The 12,936-nt window shown below is 34.9% G+C and overlaps 1 protein-coding gene across 1 annotated transcript in view; it reads right to left on the reverse strand.

Annotated features, from left to right (window-relative positions):
- The window catches only part of LOC145276906 (ubiquitin carboxyl-terminal hydrolase 32-like), a 477,530-nt gene that overhangs the window by 130,202 nt on the left and 334,392 nt on the right, over nt 1-12,936 (reverse strand). The window contains exons 6-7 of the mRNA XM_080128370.1: nt 9,289-9,420; nt 3,469-3,576 (exon numbers count right to left, since the gene is read on the reverse strand). Of these exons, the coding sequence (XP_079984496.1) occupies nt 3,469-3,576; nt 9,289-9,420 (240 nt within the window). The remainder of the gene's footprint in view (nt 1-3,468; nt 3,577-9,288; nt 9,421-12,936) is intronic.

Below are 12,936 nucleotides of genomic sequence, written 5' to 3' on the forward strand. Positions count from 1 at the left end.
CTGGCGCATGCTTAGAACCGGTCATAGTCACGAGAGGACCGTTTTTGTTGACCCCCCCCCCCGTCGAAAATTGTCGATTTCGGGGTGAAAACAAACATTTTTGGTCAATTTTTCGAGTGAAGTATGGAGCTTCAATATGATATAGAGTTTGTGAATTTTCGTTGTGTCTGTCGAAAGGTTTTAGCAGACACACAAACATACATACATGCATACGTTTTCGCTTTTATATATATATATATATATATATATAGACTAGCAGGTGGGGGGGGAGCCGACGTTGCCCGGGTATTTGTAGGTGTGTGTGTATGTGTGTTTTTATGGGGGGGGGGTAAATCAGAACAAAAGTGAAACTTAATGATAGCGATTTAAAAAAAAAAAAAAAAAAAAAGATGGGGGGGGGGGCATGTGGGCTCGAACCCAGAGCCTTGAGGCCTATAGACTGAGCATGAACACCTGCACTACGGCGACAATATTAAAGCCCTTTTGCACTTTAAGTAAATGGAAATTAGGAAGATAAAGGAATAGTAGTCATTTAACACCGGTTGAAAGAATGCCATTGATTGGATAGAGAAATTATGACGTCATTTTATAAATAAAATGGATTGACAATATTAGAAAAAAATTTTTTGTAACAGATGATTTTTATTAATGCAGGATTTTTTTTAAACAATTTTTTAAGCGTAATTTTAATTAGAAATTATAAAAAGAAACAATATTGAAATTGACAATATTAAAAAACAAATTTTTTTTTTTTAATAAATGATTGTTTTAGAAATAAATGAATACACGCATGATAAAAAAAAAGGTCTGAGATAAATACGAAGAAAGTGAAAACACTTTTTTGTGCATTTCATTAAAAAGAAAACTGTTTACGCAGGGTCCATGTATCCCGTGAAGTACATTTTTTTTTTATTATTTAGTATAAAACAGATTTTTTTTTATGAGATAAATACAAAGAAAGTGAAAAAAACTTTTTTGCACATTTCAGGGAGCAACCATTAAAAGAAAACTTTACACAGGGTCCACGTAACCTGTGAAGTAGGTTTTTTTATTTATTTAGTATAAAACAGATTTAAAGTGAGTCAAGTCAAGGTTTGACAGGTGGCTGCTTAATGAGGTCATTGCGGGAGCATTACGATGATGGGGCAGTTTTTTGGCGTTTGTTTCACTGCGGGACCGTTTTTTCATTTACTGCAGGGCAGTTTGGGCTTCCAAGATGATGGGGGGGGGGGAGAAACCAGCTCCCCATTGAAAGGGGATTGTCCAAACTGAATAGCAATTGTCTGATATAAGGAAAAACCGCATTGATCAAAGCTGATTGCTTTTGGACATTCCCGGCGATCGCGCTGGGAACGATGCAACAACCTTCGTATTAGTTTCACTTTTATTATACGAAAAAGGCGAATCTACACGCGCCGATCGAAAAATGTTGGATATTTAGCTTTTGAAAGTCGGGCAAATTAAAGACACACGCGACCCCCGTTCCTAACTCATAATTATGATTTCGACGTGATATAAAAAGTTTTTTATAAAACTTTTTTTTTTTACATCAGACAATGAGCAATGGCCTCGAGAAGTCGCCGAAAAAAATCCTTTTGCGGACATACACAAAAAGCATACATACACACATTTCCGCTTATATATATATATATATACTAGCGGGGAGGGGGGGTTTACCCGGCGTTGCCCGGGTGTTTGGGGGTGTGTATGTCGGAGAGGGTGACCCTGTTTTAATATTATAAAAAAAACACGATGTTAAGAAAAATTGGAAAAACTGATACAAAGCAAAACTGAACAAACTTAAAAAGAGGAAAAAAAGTTTAGGTAGAAAGACAGGCTCGAACCCGAAACATGGAGGCTAAGGCACAAAAAAAAAAAAAAAAATGCTCGATACGTTATCCCTACGCCAAAGAGACATACAACTGAGAACGGATAAAATTAAACCTTTAAAAACACTTGCAGGTGGTTTTAAACTAACGTCAACGTTTTCTAAGTCAAACATGGCATCATTGTCGTAGTAGCAGGAGCAGAGAAAATGAAGGAACGATTTGTTCGGCACCCCCTCCCTATACAAAACTGATGATTTTAGGGTGAAGGAATTAATGTTTTTAGCCAATTTTTCGATATTTGTCGGACGAAGGTTCGAGCTTTAAAATGATACCTATGTGGCAAAAATCTGTGGCCTGTGTCGAAAGTTTTTGCGAGACATACAAACACACACATACATACATACATTTACGCTTTTATATTTATAGATAGAATAGCCTAGGTGCATGTCATTGTACGGGTGTTTGTAGGTGTAAAAAAAAAAAAAAAAAAAAAAAAAAGTGGTAGTAGGAAGGCAGGCTTGAACTTGCGATGCGAAGGTGGAAAAGAAAGTGAAAGAAAATGCAATGTCTTACCGCTATGCCATGACTCAACCGGAAGTGTAAAGCAGAAATGGCGTTGCTTTTAAACCTCCCACAAAGATTGTTTTTTAAAACAGGCCCCCCCCCTAAAAAAAAAAAGAAAAAAAAAGGGGGGCACTCTGGCAGTACCCAAATAAATAGTAATCGTCTCAGTATGAAGGGCTTTCCAGACATTGACCAATTATGTTAAACAAATTTTATTTTATTTATTTTTTATTTATTTTTTTTATTTTGTTTGCACAAGGATTTTGTCCCAGAAGTGAGTTTTTGGTCTTCTGATGAGCTGCATGAACGAAAGATCCAGGTGATCACATTTTTATAAGCGGTTGTGTTTGTGCACTAAACAATTGTCAAGTTACACTGAATTATTTTGAATTTCAGCTAGAAAAAAAAAAATCAAGTCTTGGTCATTGGAATTTAACAATACTTTACTTTCTTTTGTTTTTCTTTTTTTTATTAATTAGGTAATCTATGAGGAAGCCTGAACTCCACTTGTAACAATGCATATGAGTGCGTGGGAAAGTATCAGCAGCAGCAAAGGATCGCTGGCTGCAAGGAGATTAACAGCAGCAACAGCCAAAAAATGCACATAGGCAAATTAGGAAGTGTGCATGAGAAGAAAAAGGAAAAAAGAAAAAATGCAACACATGCTCGGGAAGAAAGCAAAGTGGACATGGAAGAGAATGGAGGAGAATAGGCTGGCTGTGCCCAGCTTGTGGTCAGAAGAAAGAGAAACATGTGCCAGGCTAAAATGTCCAAGTAACCTATATTTAAAATTTCAAGTGTTTAGACCTAAAATTGGCGGAGGAGTTTGGTAGAGTTTTAAAAAGGTCAAATCGTTGAACTTTGACCTCTTGACAGCCAAATTTCTGGCCGAAAACCGATTAAAAAGATTTTCCCAAATCTCAATACTCCTGATGTCAAATCTCAAATCTCTAGACTAAAAATTGACAGAGTTATTTGTGTATGGAAATATATGTATACACACACACATTTTCACTTTTATAGATATATAGATTGAAAAATAGAAAGAAATGAGACGGAGAAAAAGACATCTTACATTTCTGTTGTTCTGTCTTCGGGCCACGGCAACAGGCAGAAATCCCACAGGCCATTTCCTTAAAGTCAATATGGTTGTCTCGATTTTCATCAAAGGCAAGAAATAGCCCTAAAATTTGAAAAAACAAAACAATGTTAATATTACTTGGTAGAAAGCATTTTTTTTAGATTTTCAAAATTAAATGTAGATATGATTTGCCATGTGCACTGATTGGAGTAACATGTATAATTATCATTTGACAGTAGATAGCTAATTGGTTGTGACATAGGGATAGATTTGAAGTTGGACATCAGTGGCAGTCTAAATGTTGCAATATTTAGATGTGGCTGCATAAAATTATTAAATCTTCATAATTTGTTTGAAATTTGTTGATTTCCCACTGTTCACCACACTATTATAGATCTTCCAGAAATCACAAGTTCATATCTGTTATTATAAATTATAGACTCTAATCAGTCTTTTAGTCTAGAACATTCTAAAATTTTAGTCAAGAATATTCTGTTCAAACTTGGACACTATTAGCTAGACATAGAATATGGAGTATAATTAAATATGTGTACTAAGAAAATTTTCTAAAATAAAACATCTTCATTTAAAAAAACTAATTGGATTACAGGATTAAATCTGCCAGAATGCATTTCTATTTTTACATAAAGAAATGAGCCATTTTAATCCTTTTTTAATAGTTGAAACAAAGAAAGAATGAATTACTTTGTGGTCCTTAAAAATTGAAAAAAAAAAAAAATTTCTAAACATGTAAGCTATTGAACAACAAAATCATTTCTGGTTTTAAAATGCTTAGCAAATCCTCATGCATTAAAAGATCGAAAGTCTAGGAAGCTATTTACATTCAATAATTTTATGAATAGAAATTAAAACAACAACACCTTAAAAATAAGTTTCATATCAATTTGTTTTAACTGAGAATGCAATGATCAAACATCAGCTTTTTTCATATATGGTTAAAATAAAAAAAATGTTTTGATAGGTAAGTATGAGGATCGAACCAGAACCCTTGAGGCAAAGTTGTAAATTAAAGTGTGAAAGAAAAAAAAAAAAAGAGTGCGACAGTTTTAACCATTGGGCCACCGCGAGATGCTAACAGAAGCACGTTTGAATTTATTTAATTACTTGGATTTGGCAGGTGCACGTTTTAATGACTTAATGAGGTCAAGTTTGACTGCGGGATAGTATTTCATTTACTGCGGAAATGTTTTTTTTTTATTTTTATTTTCCCAAGATGTTATAGGAAAAAGACTAACCCACATGCGGCGAGCGACAAATGTTGAATATTTATCTTCCCGAAGTCGAGCAAATTAAATAGACAGGCGAGCTCCATTGTGAACTGTGAGATATTATGATTTATATGTGATATAAAAAGTTTTAAGTTGTGAACTGACCGACCGCTTCTCTGAAAAAGGCCTTTTGTAGACATACAGAAAAAGCGAACACACATACATACATTTTCGTTTTTATATATATAGAGATTTTTTACCTATGAGGTGTTTATACACCGCAATACAAAAATGGTTATAGTGTATTATTTTGTAAAATATAGTTATCCTGTTGGTTCAGGATATATCTACAATCCTTTTTGAACAGTTTAAATCGCTTGCATCTTGTTGATATTAATATAAAATACAATAAAATAAAGTATAAAACTAAGAAAAAAAATTAAGATATTACATTAGTTAAGCTCATAGTTACAAGGCTGAAAGAGTAATAAATTGTAAACAAAATAATCCAATCAAAACTTAATGAAAATACGAAAACATTAATTCCATATTAAATATTAGAGAGTAGCCTAATGATATATAAAATGCGCTTATATCTACAAATTTTCATTGCCACTGAAAAAATATATAAATCATGCCTACATTAGTCAGCTGGGGTGACTGGACACCCCAGAAGGACAAAGCGACATCTACCTCCAAGGATTACTGAGCTACAACTGTGCCATACCACGTGTGCTATACTCTCACTGAGTCAGGAGAGTACTGGGAAGGAGGAAAAGAAATGAGTTGCCAACTAAAAATTATGAACACTTAAGCAAAATTGAGGTGACAAAACACCCCATAGGACTAACGCAGGTTAAGCAGAAGAATGGAAAATTCTATAAATGAAAAGTTTAGAATTAGAACAATCAAATGCCGCATCTACCAAGCACAATCTTTCTCTACATGTGAAACCTGGCTGTTGGGTTGGTTGGCCTTTTTTTGTTTTATGGTATATCAACCCTTTTCAGGTTATTTCATGCTGAATACAGTGATTTTGAAGAAAATTTTTATCATATATTTTTTTTTTTTTAAATTCTTTAGAATATATTTGTTTTTTCCAAGTCAGTTTCTATTTAACCCATAGTTGGGACCCTAACAGATACTACCACTCCAGGTCAGAGTGGTCCTGGGAGCAATGGCAATTAAAGGGTGGCTTCACACTCCCCAAAGCCCGCAAGCTGGGGGCCTCACCATCGGATATAGTTTAAGGTCATATCCAGAACCTGGCTGCTGGGAGTAGCCGACACTCAAAAGACTGGAAATCTTCAACCGATGGTGTCTTTGCCACATTCCTGGGATTCGTATCTCTGCTCATGTCCAAAATGTCACATCCACATGCAATGTAAGCTTCCTAGACTTGAGGAAATACTTTGTATCAGGAGGCTCCTTTGCTTTGGGCACGCCTTTTGTCATTCATCAATGGACATGATTCACAACACCATTATTGGGATATTTTTTTTTTTTTTTTTTTTTTTTTTTTTTTTTTTAATCATGTTCACCCCAAACAATACATATTGCCACTTGGAACCATGTTCAGAGAAGATGAGCAAGATATCAATTTACATACATTTAAACTTTTACAACATTAGAGTATAAGGCTTTCCTGTATCTTGGCAACTCTTCTTGCACCATAACATTGTGTCAGAGATGGGTATATTTACTGATAATTACTCTATAATAGGCAAAAATGGGTATACACATATCTAAGGCAATGGTAGAATTCTTAGAAAACGATGTGCTTTCTCATTCATTGTGGTTTGCTTCTTTTGATCCACATTTGGCGCATATGGAGTGACCTCTGCAGATGTCTCTGTGATGCCAAATTTATAACATTTAAAACATCTCAGAGGATCTGGGATGTATATTTCTACAGGTTCTATATTATATTCAATTTTAATTTTGCGTGTGGTTTCCGAATGTGTTGAGTGTGAGTATGTATGGGTTTGTGGGTATATTTTCATTATATTTCCTTATCAAATTGTTTTTATGCTTGATAACTCCTTGATTGTTTGATTTGTTCTGAATTTTTTCAGGAATGGCAAGTGCTAATTCTCTGCTCCTGATGACTTCCTGTGATTTAGTTTCTTCTGTGGATTAGTTTCGATATTGCAGTTACGGAAAGTTTTCATTTTCTATTCTCTCACTTTGAATCTTCAATTTCTATCAGTAAATTTCCGTCTTTTGGTTTTTCCGACTGCTTTGTTTTTTTGTTTTTTTATTGGATAATTTTTTTCAATAAAGAAAGAAAGATAGTTTCAACATAGAAGTTTCTTCCAGTGATTGTATCATGTAGAATCACATAAATTCCGTTTTCCTTTTTTCTGAATCAGATACAGCTCGTTTAGGACTTTATTTTGCTTTATCATGGAGTTGATTGTAGTTTTTCACTAGCATTTCAGCCTGGCGTTGCCTGGGTGTAAAAAAAAAAAAAAGCGGTCAATTTTTTTAAAAACTTTGACCCCTATTATGACCCCTTAACATTTGTTTTGGGGTCAAATCAAATTATTAAGTTAGATCCATGTCCAAGGAAGCTATATCTAAAATTTCAAGTGTTTAGACCCAAAACTGTTGGAGGAGTTTGGTAGAGTTCTCAATGGTCAAATCGTTGAATTTTGACCCCTTAATAGCCAAATACCTGACCGAAAACCGATTACAAAGATTTTCCCAAATCTCAGTATCCTTTATATCAAATTTCGAGTCTGTAGACTTAAAATTGACAGAGTAGGGAAATGTGCACACACACGTTCTCTTTTATGTATACACTAGCATTTCAGCCCGGTGTTGCTCGGGTGTTTGGATGTGTGTGTTGAGAAAGAAAAAAAAAAAAAAAAGGTGGGAGTAGGAAGGCAGGCTCAAACCTGTACTGTGAATGAGGAAAAGAATGGGGAAAAAACCTGACGTCTTCGCTGTTACGACCACCGCCAAACCGGAAGTGATTTATATTTTAATTAAGGCTAGACAATCGAAAGGAGAGGATGACTTTCTAAAATATCGGCGAAAAAGCGACACCCCCCCTTTAGAAAACTGCCCAGTTAAAGGTGAAGATATGTTTTTAGGCAATTTTTCGATATTTGTCGTGTGAAAGGTCGAACTTCAAAACGATACTGATCTTGGTAAAATCAGTCACCACTGTCGAAAGTTTTAGGCAGACATGCAAACATACATACATTTATATATTGGTAATTAAAAATTTTCAACACAAAATGATTAAAAAGCTTGCCCTATCTCTGAATACCCTTTATGTCAAATTTCAAATGTTTAGACCAGAAATTGTCTGAGTAATTTGGTAGAGACTGCAGAGGTCAAATTCTTTTTAACTTTGACCCCTTAACATTTGTTTTGGGCTCAAATCAAATTATTAAGTTAGATCCATGTCCAAGGAACCTATATCTAAAATTTCAAGTTTTTAGACCCAAAATTGTCGGAGGAGTTTGGTAGAGTTCTCAATGGTCAAATTGTTGAACTTTGACCCCTTAACAGCCAAATTTCTGGCCGAAAACGGATTACAAAGATTTTCCCAAATCTCAGTACCCTGTATATCAAATTTCAAGTCTGTATACTGAAAATTGACAGTTATTGCATAGGGAAATGTACACAGACACACAGAGACAGACACGTTCACTTTTATAGATATATAGATAGATTGGTTATGCATCCCAACCACCTCAGAGACTCGCATTGAAACCTGTCAAAGGGGAAATCTAATCGCCTTAACAGGTCAGCACTACACAAGCAGTATACTATCAAATAAGAAACCCTGAGCAATTGTCACTAAATTTGTCTATCACCAAAAACTAAAGTGAATCAGTGCTTAATTTGCAGCCATGTCTGGGTTTGAATTCTATATTTGATGACTGACCCTTCTATCTTCTGCTTTGTAGTTAGAGTGTTTTGTAATTTTTTTCCCCATTATATTTTGGAAAAGAAATTTTTTTTCCAAGTTGTTTTTTTATCTTTTAGTAGAAATCAATAGGGCTTGATCTTACATTGATCGGATTGGGTCTCTCTGACCTCCCATCTAGCCTGTGTTAGGAGCCAAAGTGGTGTATTGGTAGGTAAAGGCGCTTAATCCCTGACCTCCATGTCCTTCAACCACCAGGATTCCGTTCCAAGGCATCATGGGTTGCCACCTACGGCCAACAGGTGACCCCATTAAGTAACTTACTTTCTGCAGGGGAACAGTCAGTATATTCTAATGCCCAACGAACAAAGCCTCTTTATGCTACAATAATTATTAGGGCTGTGACAGCAGAATATTCTTTTCATCATTTTGAGTCTTGAGTATATATCCATTAATATCATGTTTTTATATAGACTGGTGTGATTCTCGGTTGATAAACTGTGTCTAACTGCGTCGGATATATACTCGAAAGTAAAAAGAACGAAAAGAATATGCTGTTGTCACAGCCCTAATAATTCTGCACCTTCTCTTGCAATCAAGTGGATGCCAGGCCTGTTCTACGCATTGCCTTGCTCCTAGTTATAAAATTAGAGCATGATAATCAAATTTTTTTTTTTTTTTTTTTCATTGTTTGAGACTTACCCTCGCAGATCAAGTCTGGCACAGGTGGGCAGATCAGTTGCTTGAATGTCTCCTGGTCAAATCGGCCAGATTTCGACTGTGCTTTCAGCACCCAATAACACTTCTCCAATTCATTGATGTCTGTTTCCTCCACTGAAATAAAAAGTAAAAAACAAGAAATGGTTAGCGTTTGTTTTGAGATTCATTCTCTTGAAATGAAAGTAAAAATTATTAATGCATTATAATCTAAATATGTAGAATGTACACAGTAACATGTTCGGAATTGTTTTTTATAATCAGCTTACAAAGCAAACAGTCCTTTCACAACTAAAGTGTTTATACATCCCATTAAAAATTGTGGATGGAAAAATATTTCTGAAAAACAGTTTTATTAATACTGCTTTCCTTCAAACTACAACATGTTTCTGAATTTTTGAGATGAGGATTGATAATTTTTTATTATTCAGATTACTGTTCTCACCATTATCTATCTCTACAAAGCTACTGTTTGCCAATGCATGGAATATTGTTGCCACATCTAGGCTGGTGCATCTGTCTCTCGCTGCTAGGCAGAGTTAAAAAAAGTTGTCAACCTAATAGGTCCTGAACTCTCAACTAAACCTCTGTCCCATCGCCGAAATGTGGCATCCTTGTGCCGGTTTTACAAGTATTCCAATGGCAAGTGCTCTGACAAACTCTAAACATTAGTACTTCCTCGATGAAAATATACCCTTGACAAATCCAACAAGCAGCAAAATCCCACCCTACACAGATCCCTAGATGCCGCAAAGCCTTCTACTTGAATAGCTTTTTCCCTTAAACTGTTGCACTTTGGAATTCCCTCCCGGGCCCCTGCTTCCCTAACTGTACTGAAATGCAGAAATTCAAGTGTAATGTGAATAGACATCTCGCTGCCCAGCTCTATAAATAGTGTCCCTGCAAATCTGGTTCCAAATAGTAGCCCTCTCATGATTAAGTCACACCGTCCCTTGTTTGGGGTGAAATGGCAATAATTAAAAAAAAAGTGTTATTTCCATGTTTTTTGTTTTTTTTTTAAATTTTAACCAAATTCCCAAGTTCAATAAGATACACCTAAAGAAGGTCAAAGTTACATCAGCCAAAACGCTGTGAAAATAACAGTAGTCCGAATAATTCAAATAATACAAACCAGACAACATAGTTGTCTTAAAATCTAACATCAACAAATGCATGCCAAAAACCTGTCCTCTTAACATTTTGTTGCATTGATACATAACTTCGCCTAGCCCTTATCCTAAAGTGGCTCTTGGCCTTGATAAATGCTGACTCAACAGTAAACTATCTTCCCATTCACCCATCTTCCACTTGAACACTTATGATCTCTTTGCATAGATAATGTGAAATTAAATTATCTATATTATTCATAACTAGCTGTGTTTAAGCGATGCTGTCTGAGAGTTTTTATATTGATTTTTGTTTCATTTTTTATTATGTCATTTGTTTTTGTTTCGTTTAATGATTTAATTATTACAGCATTGTTTGATTGTGAAAATATAAATTGAACCAAATTGCTGTGAAACGTTTCTTTTTTTTTTTTTTTAAGTAACATGGTTTTCATTTCTATTTATAAAATTATTGGAATGTAAGTAGTTTCCAAAACTTTCAATCTTTATTAAATGGGTTGATAAGAATTTTAAAACCAAAAATGATTTCCCAGTCTACAGCTTGTATATTTCAAAATTCTTTTTAAATTTTGAATGACCACAAACTAATTCATTCTTTGTTTCAGCTATTAAGAAAATGGTTGAGTTTATACATAGAAACAGAAAAGCATCGTAGTGAGTTTAACTCTTTAATCCAGTTATTTTTATTATAATCAAAATCGTTTATAATTTTAGTAAATTTTCTTTTTTTATATTAGTCCATTTCCTGATGTCTATCTAGTAGTGTCCAAGTTTGGGCTGAATATTCCATATTGAAGCCTTATTAAAGTCTAACATTTTCAATAACAGACATTTATAATTAGGAACTTGCAATTTCTGGAAGATCTATACTACTGTGGTGAACAGTGAGAAATAAATTCCCCAACTAACCGACAACAGTGATATCATTTGCACTGCTACTGATAAGGCTGATCTACTTGCCTGGTTAGTTGGTTGGTTGTTTTACGGCATATCAACCCTTTTCAGGTTATTTAATGCCGAATCCAAAGATTTTGAAGAAAATTTTTTTAATAGAATATATTTGTTGTTTCCAAGTCGGTTTCTATTTAACGAATAGTTGGGACCCTAACAGGTACTACCACTCCGGGTCAGAGTGGACCTCGGAGCAATGGCAATTAAAGGGTGGCTCCACACTCCCCAAAGCCCGTAAGCTGGGGCCTCACCACTGGATATAGTTTAAGGTCATATCCAGGACCACTTGCCTGGTAGTTTGCCTTAAACTCCATACACAAATCCCTCCCAAATTTCCCATTACAGATTGAAGCCACAATTGATGACCTGATTATAAAACCTTCCCAAGATCAAGATAACTCCAAAAGATGTAGCCTGATCATATCACAATCGCAGTAATAAAAAAAAATAAAATAAAATAAAAGATGCTCTACTGAGCTGGCCACTCTTCTTCAAACTCTACAACAAAAGCCTTGATGAATCTTACTTCCCTGATAGCTAGAAAATTGACTTTGTGGTACCAGTGTTCAAGGATTCTGGAGAGAGAACTGATCCCCAAAGTTATCACCTTATCTGTTTACATCCACTTTCAATCTTTAATCAATCTAATGACAGTTTACCAAAAGAAAGAGCTAGGTTATCCTTGATGACTGTACATCCAAACCTGACATAATTGTGGTAGTACCGCAGGAGTCGAACCTTAAACCATTATTATATCTGATTTTCTATAAACGACATCCCTAATGAAATTATATCCAAGATGAGTATATCCGCTAATGATAGTTTGCCACCTTGTTAATGATAAAATTCCTTTTGGCCAACAGTATGGATCTAGGAAAGCAGATATCCTTACGGTATCTCTAAACACATATACAACACACTGGACAGTGAAGCAAAGTTAAAGCATTAGCGCTTGATATAACCGAGGTCATTGCCAAAGTATGGCACGAATGTCTTATAAAAATGTATCCATATGATATTTCTGAATGAATATCTATATAATTTGATCCTAGACAAAAGAAAGATTCAGATTAATCTTAATGGCTATACATCTAAGCAATATGATACTAATGCGAGTGTACCGCAGGCATTGATTCTTCCTGATTTTCATAAATGGTCGCACTGATGAAATGATATCCAAGATCATACAATCCACACCTACGGCAACATTTGCAGGAGGTCATTTTGCAGAGCAAACAAAAAGATCCATCTAAGAAAGGTTACGGCAAATGTTTAACTTTTTTAAACAAAACGACTGAATAAAATAAATATTATTTTGGACATGGTTAAAAACTAAATTGTGAAGGAGGTGAAAAATGCAGGGATGTTTTCAGTACAACTTGACTCTACCGAAGACATTTCTGCTCATGATCAGTGTGCCACTGTCTATCTTATTGGAGACAAAACTAAAGGATTGGTTGGTTGGTTGGTTGTTTTATGGCATATCAACCCTTTTCAGGTTATTTAATGCCGAATACAAAGGTTTTGAAGAAAACTTTTTCAATAGAATATATTT

Source organism: Euprymna scolopes, chromosome 1, assembly GCF_053919585.1.
Source record: "Euprymna scolopes isolate OS-2025 chromosome 1, ASM5391958v1, whole genome shotgun sequence".
Taxonomy (NCBI): Eukaryota; Metazoa; Mollusca; class Cephalopoda; order Sepiida; family Sepiolidae; genus Euprymna; species Euprymna scolopes.